Source organism: Mesoplodon densirostris, chromosome 18 (assembly GCF_025265405.1).
Source record: "Mesoplodon densirostris isolate mMesDen1 chromosome 18, mMesDen1 primary haplotype, whole genome shotgun sequence".
In the NCBI taxonomy this organism is placed as follows: Eukaryota; Metazoa; Chordata; class Mammalia; order Artiodactyla; family Ziphiidae; genus Mesoplodon; species Mesoplodon densirostris.
Genome location: NC_082678.1, coordinates 6,994,005 through 7,019,029, shown reverse-complemented (window position 1 = coordinate 7,019,029; position 25,025 = coordinate 6,994,005). Strand labels below are relative to the sequence as shown.

Sequence of the window (25,025 nt, the reverse complement as noted above, 5' to 3'; positions counted from 1 at the left end):
GGGTCTGCTGCTATCGGGGTCCTTTGGGACTGAACGGGGACTAGAGACCTCACCTTTTCCAAGTTGTCATAGGAAATAGTCCCATGATCTGCAGCAAGGGGCCAGAGAAGGGCTTCATTAGGGACAGAGGCTGGCTCTTTCATGGGAAGTCATATTTTCCACCCTGGGGACCGTTACCTTTCCTTTCTAAGCCCATTTCTGCTTTAAAATATATACTTTTTGCTATAAAGACATACTTTTTAATTGCAAGTAATACATAAGTATAGACTCATTGCAGGATACTTAAACACAGAAAACGTTATAACCCCATTCCTTTCTCACCTCCCCCAGGTAGTTTGGACCTAAAAAAAGCATAAATAGGAATTAATATCCTTGTTGTTCAGCGACTTTTTAAAAATTAGTAATGTCGGGCTTCCCTGGTGGCGTAGTGGTTGAGAGTCTGCCTGCCGATGCAGGGGACATGAGGTCGTGCCCCAGTCCGGGAAGATCCCACATGCCGTGGAGCGGCTAGGCCCGTGAGCCATGGCCGCTGAGCCTGCGTGTCCGGAGCCTGTGCTCCGCAACGGGAGAGGCCACAACAGTGAGAGACCCGTGTACCGCAAAAAAAAAAAAAAAAATTAGTAATGCCTTGGGTCATTTTTCCATGATACCATATACAGATGTGCCTCTTTCCTTTTAACTGCAGTGTAGTATATTGGCTTCAGTCTTTGTTCCTTATATCTAGTAGAGTCTAGACTTTGAGTTTCCTACACAATCCCTTATTCCTCTGTCCTTAGCCCACTCCCACCCCCAGTGCTTGGGAAGAGAGGGATCTGGTTCTGATCCAGCTGGACATTGACCTGAGATTTCTGGCCTCAACCTATATTGACTTCTCCTGGGCAGGGATCTTACCGCCATGTAAATTTCCCTTCTTATTAGGGGCCAAAGGTCATCCTGCCTGGAGCAGGGGGAGAGGTAACTTGATCCTAAGAAGGAGTGCCATTTCTAATCCTCAGCCTTCCCCCTAGGCACACAGACAAGTCCAGAACAACATAGGGGGAGTCAAAAGCACTGGGGGCCTCCTACACAATGAAATTACATGCAGAGCATCCAGGAATTAGCTTTTCTACTGCATAGAGACAATCATACACGCTGGCCTCCTCCCCGGCTGTCTGCAAAATAAAGAGCGGAGCACAGGAGAAGGTGTGGGGGAGAGCCAGGGTCAGGGAAGCCCGAAGTTCTGGCTGGGGGGAGCTAATCTTTCCAATCTGGAGAGAGGAGACAGGCTTCTTCAGAGGGCAGGGAGGCAGCTGGGGGAACCAGAAGAGCTACAGCCAGGGAGCCAGCTGGCTAAGGGAGGGAAGACAAAGGGGTAGGGACACAACTACTCCGCCTCTCCCCAGCCTCCTCATCTCCAGGGTGCTGGCGTGAGGAGCATGACCACCTCTCACAGGGAAGAACGGTTATTGGAGAAAACGCTGGCTCTCTTATAGTATCTATAAGTTATACGTAAAAAGCAGAGAAAATTGTCAAGCCATATTCCTCATCAACTGCTGGGGACTTAATAGTAGCTACATTTATTGAACAATTACTATGTGCTGCAGAGTGTGTTCCCTGACACATATGCTGAGTGATTTCCAAGCATTTCTTAAAACTTCACTACCATAACATCAGAATTATCTTGTCCATGGGTGAAATGGGGAAAACAGGAGTGATTTGCTCAAGGTCCCAGAGGAAGTAATTGGCAGAGCCAGGCTATGAACCCAGGACCGTTTGATGCTAAACTTCATGTCTTAACCATTAGACTTATCACCTCCCTCTCACTCCAGATCAGAATATTGATTCTTTACTGAGTCTTGAGGGGAGGGGAGAAGGGTAGAGAGTTTCTTGGACCAGATGGGCCCCTCCAGAAATAAGAAGATCCTGTTTCACCCAACTCTGTACACACAACCTCCTCCCTGCTTCCTTCCCTGACCAAGGCTGGACCATGACATCACATGGTGGAGGCTGTTTTTCTGAAAAGAACCCAGGCCAGATTTACAAGAACGACATTCAGACAGTGTGACTGAAGAGGACCATGGCCAAGAGACCACAGCACACACCCAGCAGTGCTGAGAACACGGCTGGTCCCTCGGCACCTGGGGCTGACTCATGGTTGCTGTCAGGACCCAATGCCAGATGCCAGGATTGCTCTCACCCTTCTTCCATTCCTTAGGACCGTCCTCTGAAACCATCCCCAGGAATCCTTCCACCCACACCCAGCACCCCAGAACTCTAGGTGTTGTGTAACATGGGGATGCCCTGAGGGAGCCAAGCAGTGTGCTCAGTGCTTCATACAAATTGTTTCACTTAAAAATCTCAACTCAGGGAATTCCCTGGTGGTCCAGTGGTTAAGGCTACGTGTTTCCACTGCAGGGGCCATGGGTTCGATCCCTGGTTGGGGAGCTTAAGATCCCACATGCCTCGTGGCGTGGCCAAAACAAACAAACAACAACAAAAACCACCACCACCACCATCATCAAAAAAAACCCTCACAACTCCATTACAGTAGGTACCAGAGCAACCCACTTTACAAAGGAGGAAACTGAGGCTAAGAAAGGTTAACACCTGATGGAAGTCGACCTGCTATCCAACCTGTAGACAGAAGGTCACTTAGGTGACCTTGTGCAAGTTACTTGACTCCTTTGAGCTTGCTTGTTTTCTTACCTGCAGAAATGGGGTTACTAGCATGTATCTCACTGAGCAGTAGCGATGAAGCGTGTTAAAGCATTTGGCCCGATGCCCGGCACTAGTAAGCAATAAATGGTAGTTACTATCATAATGTGTACCACATATAGTTATGAAACTCTATTTCCAAGATATTCTGGGATCCTTCCCATTTCATAATTTTGGTTGTTTTCATTACACAACACTCTTTATTGAAAAGAATACAGGCTTTGGAGTCAGATAGTCCTAGCCTGGGTTTGAATTCCGGCCCTCCTACTTACCAGTTATGTGGCCATGGCCAATGTGGTCAGTCTCCCTGAGCCTCAATGTTCTTCTCTGAAAAACAGGGATAAAAGTACCTACCCCCAGGCATCGTGCAAGGATTGTACGAGATGATGTAGGTTCACATACAATCCAATAGCTAATGAATATGTGAATACTAACAGCAATTTGTTAAATGTATAAAGAAATGTGATTTATTTTTGGTTCTTTCCATACAGGGTCGTGCATGGAATCTGTAGATTATGTATTATACTTTTCTTTCTCCAAAAGAGTTTCCATAGCCTTGTATCTCATCCTAGCTGCAGTGGGGTGCAAAGGGCCGTAGTATCAGCAGCATGGGACCCTGCGGATAAGCCAGGGAAGAAAGAAGGCGGAGTCACAGAACCAAGGGGAACTCCCCTTTCCTGTCTAGCTAGGATTTGTTTGTCTTTCACACAGGCTGTGCCCTGCTGATATGGGGGTCTGTCCAGTGTCCAGCTTTGATTGGCATCTCTAGTACAGAGGAAGTAAGGAGCCCCTTGTCTATTAGGAACTGTTTTCCTCTGAACTTGCAGAGGAGAGTCCCAAACACATTTCTCTTCCTGGCGCCACCAGTGAAAGGAAAAAACCATGGAGAAAATCCAGACTTGTGATTCAGAGCTAGAAGACCTCAGAGAAAAGAGGCGGTAGAGTGGAATGGTTTAGAGGGTAGGTTTGGAGTCAGAATGGTGGGGCCCAAATCCTGGCCCCGCCATTTACCATCTGGCTGACCTTGGCCAAGTTCCAGAATCTCTTTAAGCCCTGGTTTCCTCAGTTGTAAAATGAGTGTAAGAATATTGCTGACTTCATATGGAACGAGATGACCTACTGTAAAGCACGTAGCACAATGCCAGGCACATACTGAGTGGTCAGTATTTGAAGGCTATTATTGTCTTTCTACTTCTGCAGTTTTACAGTTGACGGCCCTGATGGCCAGGAAGGAAGCACAGCTCATTAGCTGTCCACCCGATCAGAGCTACTTCCCAGGCAGCGCCGTGCCAAGAGCGTGTCCCGTGGGGTCAAGGCCCTGCAATAACTGTGCCAAGAGAGTGAGAATGGGCAGCACCACCCTAGCTGTGGGGTTGGAGCTTTCCGAGCATGTGCAAAGCAAGACCTGAATCCGACCGAAGAATCCCCCAAAGTAATTCTCCTTCCTGCTGGAATTATTTATTTTGTAATTAACAAAAGCTAAGGAGGCCCTTTCTAATATTTTGGCTTGGAGGTTCACAGTTTAAACTTCTAAGAGCCATGGACAAGGGTTTATTGTGGGCCTGTTCTTACTTGCTGAATTGAATGCATTATTATGATCCCTAAGCAACTAGGGGTCAGGAGATAAGTACCTGAGGCGGAAAGCTGGGTTTTTGAGATTAGAGGACTAAATGTCCAGGAGTGGAAAGAGGCTTCAAAAATCGAGCCATGTTTCCAGGCTCAGTAATGTCCAGACCTCAACTCGCTTTGGAGCTGCCTTTGCTCTAAGTGTTCAGGGAGGGGTCTGGCACTTCAGCTGGCCCCATCAAGGCCTGGGCAGCAGCTTGTTTCTGGTGACCTTCATGCAGGCTTTTAGGCTGTGCTTTGTTTTGTTTGCTTGTTTGTTTCCCCACAGCAGGGTGGCCTTTCTCTGCTTCTGGGTGGGAAATGGGGGAGGAGGGAGGATGGGTTGCTCCCATCTCCACAGCTGTGTTTACAGTTCCCTGTCAGGGACTGTCTGGGGCCCAAGGTTCCTCAATCCTCTGTGTCCCCTCAGAGAAATGCTATTCGATATCCCTGTGGGCTTTACAAGGGAGGAGCAGAATGAGCCGAGGGGTTACCGTGGAAGGGAGGAGAGTTGGAAGGGAGGAAGGAACAGTGCAGAAAGCCCTGTTTGAATTCTGGGAAGCATCAGTTCCCTCCCTTTCTACTAGTGGCCTGAAGACCAGCAGGGGACAAAAGTACACTTAGAACTTGCCTGCCCCAGAAGAAACAGAACACGTGACATGTCATTTCTAATCACTGGGTGGAACAAAATCTTGCTTGTGATGGGGCTGTGAGTGCACAGAGCAGAACAGTCTTCCCTGAGGCTTCTTTGGGGCCAGTGGTCAGAGATACAGCATGTTAAAGCCAATAAGATCATGCTAAAATACATGCAAATTAAAAAGGATTTAAGAAAATGGTCAAGTAAATAATGCTCTTCTCCAGGGAGCAAGTTGAGCTGGTATTAATCAGTATATTAGTGTTGCTGGACTCTCGGCCAAGCCCAGGAGAATAGCTGCCAAGGCAAATCAGGCATCAGGTTTCAGAAATTAAACACATTATTTTATTTTTCCACAATAGGGAACTTTCAGGAAAAAAAAAAAAAAAAAGCCCTATTAGGCTACTCAGCACACTTTGTCCAGTTTCTTTCAGCCCCAGAGGCCTCCAATTTAAGAGCAAGATGAGCAACTGGAAGCCAGGAGTGACACAGTTCTTCCTTTCTCCTATTAACTGCCAGGGGGTGGGGCTGGGAGGAGTGGGGCAGGGGTGATGGTACTGTTTTTCAAAGGTCCAGTAGCTGACCACTTGCCAACAGTTTTTCTACGAATTTATAGGGCAAAGACGTAAAGGGTTGGAAAAGAAAAAGTTAGAGGAAGAGCTGGCCAAAGATTGGCTGACAGCGTCTCATGGACCATGGTTGGCTAAGAAGGAGCCTGGTCTCAGGAAAAACTCTCTCCCATCAGAGAGGGAGAGAGGAACTAACTGGCAGACAAATTTTCCCCAAGAACCCCACACTTACTGGTGTTGTGGAAAGTTGTTTTATAATCCTCTAGTGAACAAGGATTACTAAACCCTGGGTTTAGTCCTATGTCAAACGTTGTGATGGATATGAGAGAGGTAGACAGCCTGGTAGCGAGTGTAAAGTGGTAATGGAGTTGAAGCTGGGGGAGATCCTGGGGGGCTGGCAGGCTTAATGAGGAGGTGGAGCTTGAGCTGCGTTGTACACTCTGATATGTACAGATATATCCCCTCTCCTTCCTTCCTTTCCACCTCAAAATATTTTTGTAACCATATTTTCTTTGTTATCACAGAATGTCTTTGTATCTCTCCTCTTGTCACTCTGCATACTTCCTGAAAACCAAGTGGTCCACTTCCATGGTGTTAATTAACAACAATAATCTGATGGTTCTCAAACTGCTTTCCAGTCTCAGTCCTGACATCCAGATCTTCTGAACATCTCTCCTTAGATAACCCAGATTCTTTTTTTTAACCTGCTGCCTGTCCCCTTCCCCCCCTTTAAACCCATATTCTTTATTTCAACAATTATTTATGTAGTGTAATGGTTCTCAAACTCGGTTACACAGTGGAATCACCTGGGATGCTCTGAGAATTCTTGAAGCCCAAGCCAAACCCCAGACCAATGTATGTATCAGGCTCTCTGAAGGTGGGAGGAAGAAATCAGTAGTTATTAAAACTCCCCAGATGATTTCAATGTGAACCAAATTTGAGAACCACTGGTCTAGAAAGCATTTGGAATGGAAAGGAACATCACTGCAAATTGCCAAGTATTAAGGAATATTTGCCTTGATTTGCTTGTGAATTGGATATAAGCAAGAGGAAAACAGCGAAGCCAAAGCTTCTGATATAAGGAAAAGAACACTAAATCTGCAATCCAGAGACCCGAGTTTAAGATCTGACAGAACAGTTTTTCATCTGTGTGAGGCAAGACTTTTAACTCCTTTACACCAGAATAGCCTCGTGTGTAAAACTGAAATCCTTCCTACCTACTTCATAGAGTTGTTATGAAAATTATTTGAAACAAAAAATGATTATAGGCTTTTAAATTATGTCTGTGGAGACAAATTTAAGGTAATGTTATTTTGTATTTTAAGTTTTAATTTTTAACTTTATATTTTGAAATAATTTCAGATTTACAAAAAAGTTACAAGTGGTAGAGAGTTCCTCTATGCCCTGGAGCCAATTTCCTCAAATGTTGAAGAAGTGCGATTGCCGAAACCAGGAATTAAGATGGAAAAAATACTATTAGCTAATCTACAGACCTTATTCTAATGTCATCAGTTATCCCACTGGTGTGCTTTTTCTGGATGAGGATCCAAGCCAGGATCACACATTACGTTTAGTTGTCATGTCTGCTCAGTCTCCTCTAACCTGGACAGTTCCTCACCCTTTGTCTTTTTTAACCTTGACATTTTTGAAGATACTGGCTAGTTATTGTGTAAACTGCTCCTTATTTTGGATTTGTCTGATGCTTCCTCATGATTAACTCAGCTTATGCATTTTTTCAAGGCAACTATGTAAGTGATTTTGTACCCTTCTCATTGCATCATATTGAGAGGTACCTAGTGAGAATATCTCTCAGCACTAGTGACGTTAACTTTGATCACTTGGTTAAGGTGATGTCTGCCAGGTTTCTCTCCTGTAAAGTTACTCTTTTTCCTTTGGTAACTTATAGGTATCTTGTGAGAAGATACTTTGACTCAAGGCAACTGATTTGAATCTAAGTGACTGAGAAAACTATTGACAGAAATAGGGCAGTGCGGTGTAAATAAAGCAAGAATGATACCTTAGAGCCCATAGACGGGCGTTTGCGGGTATTTGTAGATGTGAAGGATCTGTAATGAAGGGGCTCCAGGTTGGTTTCAAATTATGAAGTGAGGCATGTCACTAGCGTGTGCGGATGACGCAACTACTGGATAAAGTCTTAAAGATATTAATGGCTCCGGGAGGTTTCCCAAGAGCCTTTCCTGTCCCCTGACAGCGCCGCCTTGGAAACTGTCGGGCTCGGGTTGCACCACCTCGGACTCCCGAGTTTGGGGTATTGGCGCCAAACCGCAGAAGTGCGAAGAACGATGCCCAGCCGGCCTGACCAGAGGGCGCGGGCGGCGCACTGCGCACGCGCCGGGAGGAGGCGCGGGGCGGGGCCGCGGCGTGGGGGCGGGGCCGCGGCGCGCAGGCGCCCTAGTGGCAGGTCCCTGCGGCTCAGGATGGAGGATGAGTGAGTAAACAATCCTGGGCCTGGCGGTGGGGCCGGGCCTCCGCACCTTGTCACCCGGGGCCTGAGGGAGGGAGAGTCGAAGGGGTCAGAGAACTGGAAGGAAGCGGAGGAGCACACTATCTGCCTGGCGGGGGGTAGCGGGGCGCCCACTCCCCGTTCCGAAGACTGGGGAAAGCGGGCAGCGGGGCTAGAGAGCCCCCGGCGAGGACCGCGTCTGCGGCGGGGAGGGCGGTGTGTCGGGGAGGAGGAGCGGCGGGGGCGGGCCCGGGGACGGGGAATCCCGTTGGAAGGCGGGGTGGGGTGGGCGGGAGCCCCAGCTCCGGGAGGGCGTGGGTGGGCGGTGGCACCTGCGGGGGCCCTTAGCGAGGTGGACTCCCGGGGACCTGGGGCAGTGCACGGGAAGGACCAGACAAGGGGGCTCAGCTTGCGATGACTTTGGGGGTGTTGAGGAAGCGGTGGCAATAAAAACAGGGTGAGGCGAGTGAGGCTCCTAAGGAGCAAAATGGAAAGGGGCGCTCACTGTTGGGGTCGAGCCGGTGCCGCGTGCCTCCTTCGGGTTTGCGCACTAGGCGCCCAGCTAGCCTCCCTCTAGTCCCAACCCTGAGTAAGAGGCTTCTCTCCAAATTTGGTCTCGCGCCAATCCCTGCCCACCCCAGAATTCTCTTGGGGATCAAATAATGTAAGGGAAAGAGCCTTGAAGCAAAGGCAAGGTGGTGTATTCGGGACATGCCTGTTAGGAAATGTGGGACAGACTTATTTAGGTAAAAAGCGACTACTGAGAAATTGTTTCGGGGGCGGGGAGGGGAAGGGAGGTGGAAGGATGTTCGTGCCGCCGATGGAAATATTGAGAGTGGGCTTTTCATAGGTGAAATATGGGATTGTTAATAGGGTCGCCTAGGTATCGAGTCTGGGGATACAGGGGTGAGGACGGGGGCCAAGAGACGAGGTAGCCGGACCACTGGGTGCGTGCAAAGATGGCCTTGAAAGTGTGGGTCTTTTCTTCCGCGTTTGCTGCCATGACGCCTTTGAAGAGAAAAATCCCCCACCCGGTGCTTTTAAGTTTAGGAAACTTGAAAGAAAGACGTTTCCAGCCGGAGAAGGTGCTAACTCCATCAGAGGTTTCTGTGAGAGCTTGTCTATTTTAAGCCTTGGAAACCCCAGGGCTGGGATGTGTGGCATTGATAAAGGAGATTACTTAATTGCGTAGAAGAAATTATTAGGAGATAAAGTACTTAAAACACACACACATTTATAATAGGGGAAAGGATCATCTGTAAAGATGTAATAATACTGTTATTGTCAGGGTGTATGCTGAGTGTGTACAGACAGCGTGAATTAATTCTCCCAGGGCAGAGATGTTGGTTTGTTTTATTCACTGATGCACTTTAAGCACTAAAACACTACGAGGCACACAGTAGGTGCTCAATACATGTTTGTGGAATAAATAAGTAATGGGACGATCTCTGGGACTGGGAGTTGGGAGATCTGGATCCTAGTTCTTCCACTAACTGGCAGAGTACTTATAGGCCAATCACAGAACTCGATGCCAAGGCACAGCTTTAAAACTTACTGAGGTGGAAATGACTTTTTCATTATGGTGTTACTTTATTTATTATTATTTTAAAAATAAATTTATTTATTTATTATTTATTTTTGGCTGCGTTGGGTCTTCGTTGCTGCATGCCGGCTTTCTCTAGTTGCGGCGAGCGGGGGCTACTCTTCGTTGCGGTGCTCGGGCTTCTCATTGAGGTGGCTTCTCTTGTTGCGGAACACCAGCTCTAGGCACGCGGGCTTCAGTAGTTGTGGCACGTGAGCTCAGTAGTTGTGGCTCGCGGGCTCTAGAGCGCAGGCTCAGTAGTTGTGACACCTGGGCTTAGTTGCTCCGTGGCATGTGGGATCTTCCTGGACCAGGGCTTGAACCTGTGTCCCGTGCTTTAGCAGGCGGATTCTTTTTTTTTTTTTTTAATTTTTTAAAAATTAATTTATTTTATTTATTTTATTTTTGGCTGCCTTGGGTCTTCGTTGCTGCGCGCAGGCTTTCTCTAGTTGTTGTGAGCGGGGGCTACTCTTCATTGTGGTGCGCAGGCTTCTCATTGCGGTGGCTTCTCTTGTTGTGGATCACAGGCTCTAGGTGCACAGGCTTCAGTAGTTGTGGCTCACGGGTTCTAGAGAGTAGGCTCAGAAGTTGTGGTGCACGGACGTAGTTGCTCCGCGGCATGTGAGATCTTCCCCGACCAGGGCTCGAACCCATGTCCCCTGCATTGGCAGGTGGATTCTTAACCACTGCACCACCAGAGAAGTCCGGTGTTACTTTAATTCTCTTTGAAACAGCACTAGAATAAGGAGCCTAGGATTAAAAATGAAATTTTATTCCCAAGAAGACTTTTGTGAGAAGGGAAAAGAGGAGAAAATGTAGTTGGACTTGTTTCTCTTATACTTGCCTTTTAAAACTATTTAAGATATTATTTATGTCTCTTTAATTCTTGAGATCTGAAACCTGGCTTCCTTAGTTCTCCAGGTAACAATTCCTGCCCTTGATTTGTGCCTTATGTGAAAATTGTAACAATTTATTTTGCTAAGTATATCTTTTTCCTGTCTTGTACTAAGTTTAAAAAGTCTCTACTTTGTTGACTAGCTACTTCCCAAAGAAGGTTTGAGGAAGCAATACTAAAAACACATTACATTTCTACAAAGGATAGTTAACTACAGAGAAAAGAGAAAAAAACAGGACAGAGGAGCTGAATAGGCATTTTTCCAGTGGAGACAAACTGATGGCCAACAAGCACGTGAAAAGATGCTCGTCATCACGTCAAAACCACAGTGAGATATCACCTCATACCTGTTAGAATGACTATTACCAAAAAAGACAACAGATAACAAATGCTGGTGAGAATGTGGAGAAAAGGGAACCTTGGTGTACTGTTGGTGGGAATGTACATTGGTACAGTCACTATGGAAAACAGTATGGAGGTTCCTCAAAAAATTAAAAATAAAACTGCCATACAATCCATCAATTCTGCTTCTGGGTATTTATCTGAAGAAAATGAAAACACTAATTCAGGAAGATATTTGCCTCCAATGTTCAAAGCAGCATTATTTACAATAGCCAAGATATAGGAACAACCTAAGTGTCCATCAACAGATGAATGGATAACATATGAGATACACACACACTCACACACACATACACAGAATATTACTCAGCCATAAAATTTTTGCCACTTGGCGACTTCCCTGGTGGTCCAGTGGTTAAGAATCCACCTTCCAGGGGCTTCCCTGGTGGTGCAGTGCTTAAGAATCTGCTTGCCAATGCAGGGGACACGGGTTCGAGCCCTAGCCCGGAAAGATCCCACATGCTGTGGAGCAACTAAACCTGTGCGCCACAACTACTGAGCCTGTGCTCTAGAGCCTGCGTGCCACAACTACTGAAGCCCGCATGCCTAGAGCCCCTGCTCTGCAACAAGACAAGAAACCAGAAAGAAGCCCGTGCACCACAACGAAGAGTAGCTCCCGCTTGCCGCAACTAGAGAAAGCCCGCTCACAGCAATGAAGACCCAACACAGGCAAAAATAAAAACAAACAAATAAATAAATAAATAAAAGAATCCTCCTTCCAATGCAGGGGATGTAGGTTCGATCCCTGGTCAGGGAACTAAGATCCCACATGCTGAGGAGCAGCTAAGTACACACGCCGCAGCTACTGAGCCCTCGTGCCACAACTAGAGAGAAGCCTGTGCACTGCAATAAAAGATCCCGCATCCTGCAACTAAGACCCAACACAGCTATAAATAAATAAATAAGTATTTAAAAAAAATATTTTTTTTGCCATTTGCAACAACATGGATAGACCTGGAGAACATTATGCTTCTTGAAGTCAGACAGAAAAAGACAAATACTATATGTTTTCTTTTATATGTGAAATCTAAAAGATAAAACAAAAGAACAAAAATTTTTTAAATAAAAATATGTTGAGAAAGGTGAAGAGAATTATATCAAATTAAGATTGAGGGAGAGGGTTTTAAAAGGAAAAACTGCTTTTAGAGAACACCTCCATTCCAGAAAGTCCCTAGTTTTGTTTGTTTGTTTTTAATTTGTCCAAACTGTGTATTGGGCTCTTTCCTGGCCTCTTTAGTCCAACAGACTATCAGTGGGGACTTCAGTGCTCCAAAACTTAAAGTCAAGCGTTCCTTAATGGGTAGAGTTTAGTGCCTCTGATGTGTTGTGTTCTCTGACACACTTGCCCTAATATTTTGATTCAAAATGGAATAACTAAAAGGTCTTGTTTTACTGAATGATAATGAGCAGTCTATATATATATATATATACACATATATATGTGTATATATATATTTTGTTGTTGTTGTTGTTGTTGTTTTGGCCAAGCCAGGCGGCTTATGGGATTTTAGTTCCCCAACCAGGGATCGAACCCGGGCCCTTGGCAGTGAGAGCATGGAGTCCTAACCACTGGAATTCCCAGCAGTCAATAAATATTAAGCTTTATGCTAGTGTAATGCAGAACCAGCCAAGGTAGGACTCTAGCTTATTAGGAAGTTCCTTTAACTCTTCTGAATCAATGTTGTACATCCTAAGAGCCAGCGTTTGGGTCTGCTAAAAACTAATCCTGCTTCGATATTTATCACCATTGTCTCAAGTGCACGTGACCTGATTCTTTTTGTAAAGCAACACTAGAAAATATTAATGCTATAATTTTATTTTAAATAAGAATTCAGTGTCACAACTTCTTTAGTAAGGTTCTTTCTATGTGTATAGTGCCCAGAAACTCAGTGAGTTTTCATAAAAGTACATAGTCATATAACCTTCACCACAACCAAGGTATAAAACATTTTCATCATCTCAAAAATCTCCTTTGTGCTTCTTTCCATTTAATCCCTTTCTAGAAACATTCTAGTAGAATGTCATATAAGTGGAATCGTAAAGTGTGAAGTTTTTTGTGTCTGAATTCTTTCACTCAGCATAATGCTTTTGCGATATGTTTTGCATATACAGGAACTGTTTGTTCCTTTTTATTGCTGAGTAGTATTCCATTGTATGTATACACTGCACTTTGTGTACATTCACCAATCCATAGATATTTGTGTTATTTCCACTTTTTGGCTATTATGAATAAAGATGCTCTGAGCATTTGTGTACAGGTCTTTATGTACATATGTTTTCATTTCCCTTGGATAAATAATTAGAAATTGTGTGCCAGGTTTTACGGTAAGTATATATTTAACTTTATTAAAAAAAAAAACTGGCGGGACTTCCCTTGTGGTCCAGTGGTTAAGAATCCGCTTTCCAATGCAGGGGATGCGGGTTCGATCCCTGGTCAGGGAACTAAGATCCCACGTGCCACGGGGCAACTAAGCCCACATGCTGCAACTACTGAGCCCATGCGCCAATACTAGAGAGGCCATGCTCTCTGGAGCCTGCGCACCACAACTAGAGAGAAACTGGAGAGAAGCCCGCATGCTGCAACAAAAGATCCCACGTGTTGCAACTAAGACCCGACGCAGCCAAAAAAATTAAACAGAATAATAATAATAAAAAAAACTGGTCGGGCTTCCCTGGTGGCGCAGTGGTTGAGAGTCCACCTGCCGATGCAGGGGACGCGGGTTTGTGCCCTGGTCCGGGAAAATCCCACATGCCGCGGAGCGGCTGGGCCCGTGAGCCATGGCCGCTGAGCCTGCGCGCCCAGAGCCTGTGCTCAGCAACGGGAGAGGCCACAACAGTGAGAGTCCCAATTAGCTAAAACAACAACAACAACAACAAAAAAAAAAACTGGCAAACTTTTCCAAAGAGGCTGTACCAGGGAATTCCCCAGTACAGCCAAGTCCAGTTGTTAAGACTCTGCGCTTTCATTGCTGAGGATGAAGGTTTGATCCCTGGTCTGGGAACTAAGATCCCACAAGCCACGCAGTACGGCCAAAAAAATCATAATAATAAAAATAAAGTAAAAAAAATAATGTTGCAAAGTGGCTGTACCACTTTGCATTCCCACCAGCAATGTATGAAGATTCCAGTTGTTCCACATCCTTACCAGCAATTAGTATTATAACTCTTTTTAGTATTAGCCATTCTTGTGGTTGTATAATAGTTATGTCAGTGTGGTTTTAATTTGCATTTCCTTAATGACTAATAATGTTGAGCATCTTTTTGTGAGCTTATCTGCCATTTCTGTATCTTTTTTGGTGAAGTATCTGTTTAAATTTTTATTTTTTATTATTTTTAAAATTTATGGCTGTGTTGGGTCTTCGTTGCTGTGCGCAGGCTTTCTCTAGTTGCCACGAGTGGGGGCTACTCTTTGTTGCGGCGCACGGGCTTCTCATTGCGGTGGCTTCTCTTGTTGCGGAGCACTGGCTCTAGGCGCGTGGGCTTCGGTAGTTGTGGCTTATGGGCTTTAGAGCGCAGGCTCAGTAGTTGTGGCATACGGGCTTAGTTGCTCCGTGGCATGTGGGATCTTCCCAGACCAGGGCTCAAACCTGTGTCCCCTGCATTGGCAGGCGGATTCTTAACCACTGCGCCACCAGGGAAGCCCTCTGTTCACATTTTTTACCCACTTTTTATTGGGTTCTTTATTTTATTGAGTTGCAGGAATTATTTAGATAAAGACTTATTTTTAAACTTCTTGACCACAATAGCATATTTTGGGAGTATATTCTCAATGTATAGGTGAATGTAATGAAAAGCTCTTAGCTTAGTACTTAACTGGAATATAAATAGTGTTTTGTGTATATAAGTAACTAAATAACAGATCTAGTAAAATTTAAAGTATTTTTTGTGTGCCACTTCCTTTGCCTAAGATGAAGGGACCCATTTCTCCAAATCTGTTCTAGTGAATGCTGAGTTTTTTGTTTGTTTGCTTTTTTTTATATGTAATCTTTGAAGTGATAGTTGTTAATGTCCAGATGCTATGAAAACCCATCTTATGGCTGTGTTTCAGGTGTTTATTTTAATCAAACCTATCTGTTCCAAACAGTATGTTTCATCTTCCTCATGCACTTTGTGGGGATTGGCCAACTGCCAAATAAACTTTCTGAGACACTGAAAACCCATTAAAAAGCCAAGCAAAATAAATATTGGCTCAGGGTCACATGAGATTCAAATATCACTTAAATTGTAAAAGGAGGAAGGAAGCATGGCTTATTATACATTATGACTGGTTAAAACTCAGTGACATTTTCATGTACATGTGTGTACTGCTCTGGCTAAATAAAGCACTTGAGTAAAATTAGAAATAGTGGGGCTTCCCTGGTGGCACAGTGGTTAAGAATCCACCTGCTAATGCAGGGACACGGGTTCAAGTCCTGGTCCGGGAAGATCCCACATGCCATGGAGCAACTAAGCCCGTGTGCCACAACTACTGAGCCTGTGCTCTGGAGCCCGCAAGGCACAACTACTGAAGCCCACGCACCTAGAGCCCGTGCTCCACACCAAGAAGCCACCGCAATGAGAAGCCCGCACACTGCAACGAAGAGTAGCCCCCGCTCGATGCAACTAAAGAAAGCTCGTGTGCAGCAGCGACGACCCAATGCAGCCAAATAAATAAATAAAGATCCCACATGCCTTGGAGCAACTAAGCCCGTATGCCACAACTACTGAGCCTGTGCTCTAGAGCCCGAGAGCCACAGCTACTGAAGCCCACGCGCCTAGAGCCCTTGCTCCGCAGCAAGAGAAGCCACCGCAATGAGAAGCCCGCGCACCACAACAAAGAGTAGTCCCCACTCACCGCAGCTAAAGAAAGCTTGTGTGCAGCAATGAAGACCCAACGCAGCCAAAAATAAATAAAGAAATTTATGAAAAAAATTAAAAAATAAAAAAAATGAAAAAAAGGGGAAAATGAGTTCCAAAAGGAATGGGAGAGGGATTTCAGTTCAAAACCAATTTTTTGGGTCATGTGGGTCTCGATAAGGGTAACCTAAGGTTTCTTAGGGAGGCATTTTGTCCTAGATTTGAATCATTTTTTCATTTCCTAAAGCAGATTATTATTAAGCTTGTTCAGGGCAGAAATTCTATGAGCAACTACTTAATATTACCTGTGAGCAGGGTGTATGTTCTTAAATGGTTTTTTCATTCTAAAAAAGAGTCCCTCTTTTGGTCCCCATTCCATAGAGGCGTGAGAAGTACTTAAAAGATGTAGGGGGCCTCCCTGGTGGCGCAAGTGGTTGAGAGTCCGCCTGCCGATGCAGGGGATACGGGTTCGTGCCCCGGTCTGGGAGGATCCCATATGCCGCGGAGCGGCTGGGCCCGTGAGCCATGGCCGCTGAGCCTGCGCGTCCGGAGCCTGCGCGTCCGGAGCCTGTGCTCCGCAACGGGGGAGGCCACAACAGTGAGAGGCCCGCATACCGCAAAAAAAAAAAAAAAAAAAAAAGATGTAGGAAGAAGAGAGATGCTGTAATTTATAGGAAAGAAATTCAAGTCTGTTTAATTTTTGTTATAACCCAGCACCGTAGTACCTTAGCTTCTGGGATTCAAATTCTTAGGTTATGGTATTGTCGTTGTTAAATTCCCTTCCCCCAGAGAGATAATATTTAACTCACAGAGAATTCTGTTTTTAAGAGCTTGAATCACTTGATTGCTTTAACAGTAAACACAGTGAGTCTGTCTGCTTCTTTGCTATTCAGTCCTTACTTCATTTATCCTTTAAGTTTAACATAGCATTACACCAATCCGTTTGGTTCTTCAAATGAAACATTCAGATATAGTCCTCTTGAAGTCCAGTAGCGTGAGCTATTATACTTATGATCTGATCGTGGCATATGTGTGACAGTGGGTTAAATTTTGCTGTTTTCTTGTCTGTGCTGTCATTTCTTATGGGTGAAAACAGGTAATTTAAAAGTGCTTCTAGGGGACTTCCCTGGCGGTCCAGTGGTTAAACCTCTGCATTTCCGCTGCAAGGGACACAAGTTCGATCCCTGGTCGGGGAATTAAGATCCCACATGCCGCATGATGCGGCTAAATAAATAAATAAATGAATAAATAAAATGCTTCTAAACTTTAGTTTCTCTTTCAAATTTTGGCTCTTCATAGCTCCTTATAATGTTATTAGAAATGTAGAATATTAGGTGAAATAAATAGACTTAGGTCTCCAGGAAACCTAAGTAGTTGATGTAGAATAAAAACATAACCTTGCAGATTTGATTGAATTTTTACATGCACTTAATATTTGTTCTTTCTCTAAAATATTAATTGATGGGCCTGCTGGCTGAGGCTAGAAATTGGTGCAGAAAAGCGCACTTGGTAATTGTGAGAATATATTTGTATGTATGACTGGAAGGACAGAATTCAATAAAATAAAGCACACTTCTCAAATGGCATCAGGTATTATTAGGACCTGACTTACATGCAGATATAGTGGTAGCAGAGACCTCAAAGTCTTCATAGTTCTTAGGGAGCATCTTACTGCGGGAATCAGGGTCTAAATATGCTCCACTGACTTGAAACCACTGTCTATTCTCTTTTGAAAAGCTGAACATTTGTTTGGCCTTTGTGTCTTGCCGTTCCTCTGAAGAACAGAAGACACCTGTAAAACTATACCCTTTGCCTTGCATTCTACGAGGTAGGTAGAGTGTGGTACGATAAGTACTTCTTTAAAACTGTGAACCTTAATTCAAACACGGCCCCCCCCCAAAAAAAGTGATTTGCAATGTTATATATTTCCATGTGTCTTGATTTAGAGATAAGATTATGCTGTTGTCATATCCGACCTTTATTGCTAGGCATGTGGTAGATTTAGGCAGTCTGGCAGGTGTAGTTTTATCCTGTGGGTGGATCTTTCCACGAAGCTCTTTGATATTAACTTAGTTCTTGCTAAACATTTCTCTTAATAAGGTAGAGTGGATAGGCTTCCAAATTTCCAAGTAATCCAGGTTCCTAAATATCTGTGAAAGGACTTCTTGAGAGCTAAATTAAAAACAAGGTACCACAGGACAGAGGCTAAGCTTGTGGGTAATCAGACCAGAAGTTGCTGGTATGAAATCTTTTCTTAATTGGAACTTTTGTTGAACTCATAGATTTGGGTTCTTTAAGCTTATGTTTTTATGACTAAATGTAATGGGAATGAAAGCATAATTGACCATGTTTATTTGAATTTGAGGAATGCTTCATTTCCAGGCAGTTGAATGCTATTTATCATCTCTGCCTCTCCTTGGTTACAGCAAAATGGATTTACCAAACCCCCCAACTTCCAAATGTATCACTTACTGGAAGAGGAAAGTTAAATCTGAATACATGCGACTTCGGCAACTTAAACGGCTTCAGGCGAATATGGGTGCAAAGGTAAAAATACTTCTCAACTGAAAGGTTATGTATTTTAACATATTGATCCAATATGGAGGGGTTGGATTTCTTTTTTCTTACTCTTCTCTTGAAATCCTAACAGTTTTTTCTTCGGCTCTGCTAGGCTCTGTATGTAGCAAATTTTGCAAAAGTTCAAGAAAAAACCCAGATCCTCAATGAAGAATGGAAGAAGCTTCGTGTCCAACCTGTCCAGTTGATGAAGCCTGTGAGTGGGCATCCTTTTCTCAAAAAGGTACTTCCAGTGTCTAAGTTCAGCCTTCCTCTCTTTCTTGAACTTGAGGGTTTTTTTTCTGTATCTGTGATATTAGAAAATAAGGGTAATGGATACAGCTACTGTAGTCATCTTTGAATAACTGGGATGGTAATTGTTCTTCTCAGTTAATGAGTATAATCATGAGTTTTTCATAGAAAAATAAGACATTTACTGTCTACCTTCCTGGGCTCTGTATACAAGCTTCAAAGCAACCTTTTTTGTGCCTTGTTTGGCACCTCCACTACTTTGAAATTGGGAAAGGAATGCCATGGATAATGGATAGGAGTATATTGATGAAAGGGACATCCCTTTCTGTAAACTAAAAAATCATCCTAGTTTATTATAGAGATTTTTTTTTTTTTTTTTTTTTTTGCGGTACGCGGGTTTCTCACTGTTGTGGCCTCTCCCGTTGCGGAGCACAGGCTCCGGACGCACAGGCTCAGTGGCCATGGCTCACGGGCCCAGCCGCTCCGCGACATGTGGGATCTTCCCAGACCGGGGCACAAACCCGTGTCCCCTGCATCGACAGGCGGACTCTCAACCACTGCGCCACCAGGGAAGCCCTAGAGATAATATTTTTAAAATATAAAAAGCAGATCGTTTATTGAGAGCAACTTTCTTTCCCAAAGCAGAATGTGACTGTAATCTCTATACTACTTTGCTTCTCCCTGTACTGTCCCCATCAGCTATGCAGCTAAGTTGATGTCTACTGTCTTAAAGTTTAGGTCTTCAGGAAAACTTCCTTGTCTTCCTCCTTATCTCCTAGGACTCTCAGAGGCCCTTTGCTGTTGGGTTCAGCCCAAGGAGACCAACAGTTTTAGATTGAGATAAACATCAGTTGAGTGTGGGAGGCACTGTGCTGGACTCTGTAGAGGATGCACAGGTGAATAAGAGACAGTTCCTGCTTTCCACAGGTTTACACTTGAGTGGTTCCTTTTAGGAGCTGATTGTTACAAAACCCTCAGCTTATTAATTTGTAAGAATTAGAAGGCTACTGGGATCAGTTTGGAAGGAAACTCCAATTCTGTCTTGGGTTGTGTGCTTGCCCTTCCCTTTCCACGTCATTTCTTACATTTCAGTGTACCATAGAGAGCATTTTCCCGGGATTTGCAAGCCAACATATGTTAATGAGGTCTCTGAACACGGTTGCGTTGGTTCCCATCATGTATTCCTGGTCCCCTCTCCAGCAGAACTTTATGGTACGTATTGAAAGTACCGTGGTGATTGTTTAAACTTAATGATTTTTTTTTTTAATGTTGATATGCTGGCACTCCTCTTAGGGTAAAGATTGTCAGAATATACTTAACAAAGCTTGGACCTGCAGAGCAGAATGTTTTTGTAATTTATTGACTCTGAAAAACACGTATTGCAAGTTGTTCTAACTTGTTAGATTTTGTGCTCTCTGAAGTGTACCTCAGAATTGATGCTGGTTCTTTTTTGAATGAAAGAGACTGGGCAAGAGTCCAATTTTCCTTTACTACCTTGGCCCAATTTTATAACATTATGTGCAGTTAAATGCAGTCTAAATCAGACACTTCTTTCAGCAGGTTGACAACTCCCTGCTGATGGAACAATCCTTTCTTGATACCCTAAAGGCAAGATGCTATGAAAGCCACTAAGATAACAGAGGTGCACATGGATCTACAATCCTTTCATCTGGGCCTTTATGCTGACTCCTACTAGGATTATTTGTGGTTCTGATAATCAGTTCTCTCTAAATATGATGGCAATCGCTTATCATGCCTGGTGACAGATAGCAGTTCTGCTGACTGGAATAGGGTATAGGTTTACAGAAGGAAATCATCTCTTAGAAGAAAACTTCAGAGTAATTTTACTTGATAGTTGGAGAACTAAGAATGACCGTTCTCTGCTGAACCAAAAAATAACATAAGATAAAATAAAATTAAATAGAATAAAATTAAAATGATCCATTAGTATTGTTTATTGCCAGAAAATATACATAGCTTGTACTGCAATTGACTTTAGATTCCCACTGAGTGTGAGTAATTTGAATTGTAATCGTAATTTTTTATTATGTTTATCCGAGGTTAGTCTTAGTCTATATAATAGAATATACAGATACTTTATGGTTGCCAGTTTCTGTTACAAACATTCCAGTTATACTGCAGATTATACTCTTGGAAGCCTTCCTTTCATCTGTCTCTCTACTTATGAGAAGAATTAGAATTGAAGACCTTTTAAACTGTTGTTCATGTGATATTTATACCTATTTCACAATGATGTTTAGTGGATAAAATGACGTAATAGTTGGAATCACTGTGAAAAAGAAATGCACTGTCACATTCTAGGTGTTGGTGGAAATATCGTTGTTAATATCCAGCTTAACATTTGGTAGTTAATATTCTCAAATAGTACAACTGACTTCTTTTTTTCTTCCAAGAGTAGCATTACCCCTTTCCATTTGAGGTTTTGTTGGCAAAACAAAATGACCAGTCTTTAAAATGCAGTTAATTTTTGTAACCAAAGGCATTTTCAGGGGCCTTAAAGCAGCAAAAAAGGCTTGGCAAAGGTTCCTTTAAACAGGAAAGAGGAGCTTCACAGTGGATTCATGGAATGAATCACATCTGGTTTGATTTCAGGTAGAAGATGAGACAGTTTTGTGCAATATTCCCTACATGGGAGATGAGGTGAAAGAAGAAGATGAGACTTTCATTGAGGAGCTGATCAATAACTACGATGGCAAAGTCCACGGTGAAGAAGGTAGTGGCACTGGGCTCCTGGACTTTGTTAGGATGGTGCCTTTTATTTGGTGCATCGTTGTCTTGCTTTTATCTGTTGTCTCATGGTGTATACACTGAAGAATATTTCAATGTCACCACATGGCTGGGAGTAAACATTTTATATTACCAACACCCCTGTTAAATTTTAAAAGGAGTTGGGGGAATTCCCTGATGGTCCAGTGGTTAGGACTCCGAGCTCTCACTGCCAGGGGCCCGGGTTCAATCCCTGGTTGGGGAACTAAGATCCCGCAAGCCACGTGGCATGACCAAAAAAGGAGTTGGGACATAAAAGTAATCAGTGGCTAGAGAGAAAGTTTAGCGAACAAATAAGTTTGATCTTTGGAGTTTTCCATAAATCCATCCAAGGCTGTTTTGTTCTTTGTTTCCCTTTCTGTGAGATTGGCAATGAGTATAACCTCTCTTCTTAGATCCAGAGACCCCCTGGATCTCCCAGAAGTTGGTTATAATATTCTGACTTTCCTAAAAGTGTTACCAAACCAAACTTGGGTCTGCTCGCCCGTGTGTAGTAAAGCCAATCTTCTGACACCAGGTTGGGGTGAAGGAAAGTACAGCATTTATGGTAGGGTGCCAAGCAAGGAGAAAAGACAGGTCATGCTCAAAGGACCGGAACTCCCTGATGGCTTTCACAGAAGGGGTTTTAAAGGCAGTGTGAGGAAGGGGGCCGCAGGGTGCGTGATCAGCTTGTGCCCAATTCTTGGATTGGTTGGCATCAGGGTGAAATTTCAAGCATCATCAACTTTCTGGTTTCAGCCAGTCTAGGGTCTGCATACTTGTGGTCAGCAGTTTTCCTCTGGTGGGGGTCTGCTTCTTGTAAGACAACTTAGGAACATGTGTCAGGCCTGTATCTATATCTTTCGGGGAACTGGGACTACGGTGGTTCTCCTACGTTGTAGGTTTATGGTCTAAACTGTTACCAGTTTCCTGGCCCAACGGCTATTCTCTGTTTCTGCATCTTCACATTTCCTAATCGTTACCTCTTGAGCCAGCCTTTTGGTGACTCGGAAGACCTGGGAGACTAAAGCAAAAGCCTTTTACTTCAAAGGACAGGGACACACTGGCTTGTATACGATTTCAAAAGCAGGTCATTTGTATTTAGTTGTAGTTCTAGAAAAGGCTGTTAGTGTGTAAGAAGGGGAGATAGGGAGAGACTCTCCATGGATTTGCAAACCAATAGCCTCACCTGATCTTTTGACAATCGTGGGTGCTGCTGTGCTGCTGTTGAAATGCATTATTTATATACAGTGCCCCCTAGTGTTCAGAGGCCTTATCCTAAGTTGTAGTATAACCCCATATATTGATAGTATGATTTTTTAAAAAAGTATGCTGTCTTTTGATTCAAAGAAGTCACTACTGACCCATCAGCAGCAAAACCAAGTACATTTTCATTTTATCATTCTTTCTCTTTCCCATTTGTATTGTTGGAACACTTTTGTGATATTTTGGACCATAAATACAGGTTGATATTACTGAGGAAGTGAAGACCCCAGTAAAAAGAAAGCCCATAACTGGATTTCCCACTCCAGCCAGCTGAACTGTTGCAGTTGTATGAGCCAATCCAATTATTGTAATCCCCTGGTTGTCCACACAAAAATGTACATATATTATCTATCTGGGCCTCAGGAGTGAACACAGGAAAATCTTCCTAGGAGGACTAATGGAGTATAAAATGACCACTGCTCATCCATCTAAATCTTATATTTCAGAGATGATTCCCGGGTCTGTCCTGATTAGTGATGCTGTTTTCTTGGAGTTGGTAGATGCTCTGAATCAATACTCAGATGAGGAGGAGGAAGGGCACAACGACACCTCAGATGGAAAGCAAGATGACAGCAAAGAGGATCTGCCAGTAACAAGAAAGAGAAAGCGACATGCTATTGAAGGTGAATAGCACGACTTCCTAATTCCACTGTGAAAGTGCCAGTGAGAGGGAGGAAGGCAAAAACAGACGTTTGTTGCTTATTAAAGGCTGTTGGTGCTTCTCATTGGTCCACTTAAAAGGAAGATGTGTTCACTGACTAATGGTTTAAGGTAGCTGTGATCTAGCTGAAGAACAAAGTAGGAGAACTTAGACAGTAATCGTTGTGCGTTTCTAATTATAAAAATAGTGTGTTTGGAAAATACGGAAAATTATAAAGAAGAAAATTAAATTACCCTGTTATGCTGCTGCCTAGAAATAACGAGTACTAATATTTCCTTCTAGACTTAAAAAATGTATATATATAAATATACATATGTACACCTAAAATGGGTAAAATATATATCAATTATACCTCAATTTTTAAAAAGTACATATGTAAATTAACATACATATATGGTATATGAAATTGGTGTCATGCCACATGTGTGTGTATACACATACATAATTTATACCCCTTATTTAGTTAATCTTGAGCATTTTCCCATGTTAGTCAATATTTAATTATTCATGAGCATTTTCCCATGTTAGTCAATATTTAATTATTTAATTAACTTCACATTTCATTATACTTTATGTTATCTCATTATACTATATGTCTAGACACATAGTCTGTCTCTCTTGTTATAACGAAGTTATAGTATCCATCTTGTTCTTCAGCATCAATATTATGGTAGGGTCCTTCTGCACTCAGGTCTCTCCATAAAAACTTCTGTTTTCACCTCCAGATTCTGTCTGGGACTGTGGATTTTTTCTTTTTTGGCCACACCACACAGCTTGTGGGATATTAGTTCCCCGACCAGGCCCTCGGCAGTGAAAGCTCAGAGTCCTAACCACTAGAGCGCCAGGGAATTCCCCTGGACTGTGGATTTTGTTGTTATCATGTAGATGAATCTGATTTCCTTATTTACTGGTGGCCTATTAGATAGGTCCAGGTAACACTGACCTTCTTTATGTATTCCTAAACCGTTGATGGTTAGGTTAACAGAGCAGCTCTAATCAAAATGCCGTGACAAAAGGAAAAACGATCGAATAGCTTCGTTTGCGTATTCTGATTATGGCACTCAGTAGCTTTTTGTCATTTCTAATTCAGGCAACAAAAAGAGTTCAAAGAAACAGTTCCCAAATGACATGATCTTCAGTGCGATCGCCTCTATGTTCCCTGAGAATGGTGTCCCAGATGACATGAAGGAGAGGTAGGGAAAGCTGCCCCCTGCAGGCCATGTGGAGCACTGCGGGGGGGGGAAACTTTCGTACAAGCTTGTTTTTGGCTAATAAAAAGCCCCATTTCTGGTAACTGCATGATGATTTGCCTACACTTCTGATTACCTCTGAATGCCCATTGCCATATTAAGGGACATCGTTTGCTGACTTTTAAGTAAGTCTGGGCAGAGAAGTTTAAAGATTTTGCCACTTTTCTGGAGAGTTACTCCAGCACCATATTTATCAAATCTTTCCCTCCCTTTACTTTCAGACACACGCCGAGCCCAGCATAATTACAGTGGTGAACCCACTTGGTTATACATCAAGACCTATAAAAAAAACGCCCATTCTCCCTTGGCAGACCATTCGCGGATGACTGTCAGTACTCAGTCTGTGTTTTCTCAGTGCAGACATTCCCTTGGAAGGAACTCTCACCTCTCTTTTCTTAACTAGGTATCGGGAGCTCACAGAGATGTCAGACCCCAACGCGCTCCCCCCTCAGTGCACACCCAACATCGATGGCCCTAATGCGAAGTCCGTGCAGCGGGAGCAGTCCCTGCACTCCTTCCACACGCTCTTCTGCCGGCGCTGTTTTAAATACGACTGCTTCCTTCACCGTGAGTGGGGCGACCCTGAAATGCTC

The 25,025-nt window shown here is 43.6% G+C and overlaps 1 protein-coding gene across 3 annotated transcripts in view; it reads left to right on the top strand.

Annotated features, from left to right (window-relative positions):
* The first annotated feature begins 7,913 nt into the window (after nucleotides 1–7,913).
* The window catches only part of EZH1 (enhancer of zeste 1 polycomb repressive complex 2 subunit), a 32,220-nt gene continuing 15,108 nt past the window's right edge, over nucleotides 7,914–25,025 (top strand). For 2 of the 3 annotated variants that reach the window (XM_060082569.1, XM_060082566.1), the window contains exons 1-8: nucleotides 7,914–7,951; nucleotides 18,108–18,228; nucleotides 18,353–18,481; nucleotides 19,582–19,701; nucleotides 21,103–21,223; nucleotides 22,968–23,144; nucleotides 24,273–24,375; nucleotides 24,836–24,999. In XM_060082569.1, the coding sequence (XP_059938552.1) occupies nucleotides 7,941–7,951; nucleotides 18,108–18,228; nucleotides 18,353–18,481; nucleotides 19,582–19,701; nucleotides 21,103–21,223; nucleotides 22,968–23,144; nucleotides 24,273–24,375; nucleotides 24,836–24,999 (946 nt within the window). In that variant the 5' untranslated portion in view covers nucleotides 7,914–7,940. Of the gene's footprint in view, nucleotides 7,952–17,418; nucleotides 17,510–18,107; nucleotides 18,229–18,352; nucleotides 18,482–19,581; nucleotides 19,702–21,102; nucleotides 21,224–22,967; nucleotides 23,145–24,272; nucleotides 24,376–24,835; nucleotides 25,000–25,025 lie in introns of all 3 variants that reach the window. The other variant, XM_060082567.1, reaches the window with a different exon arrangement.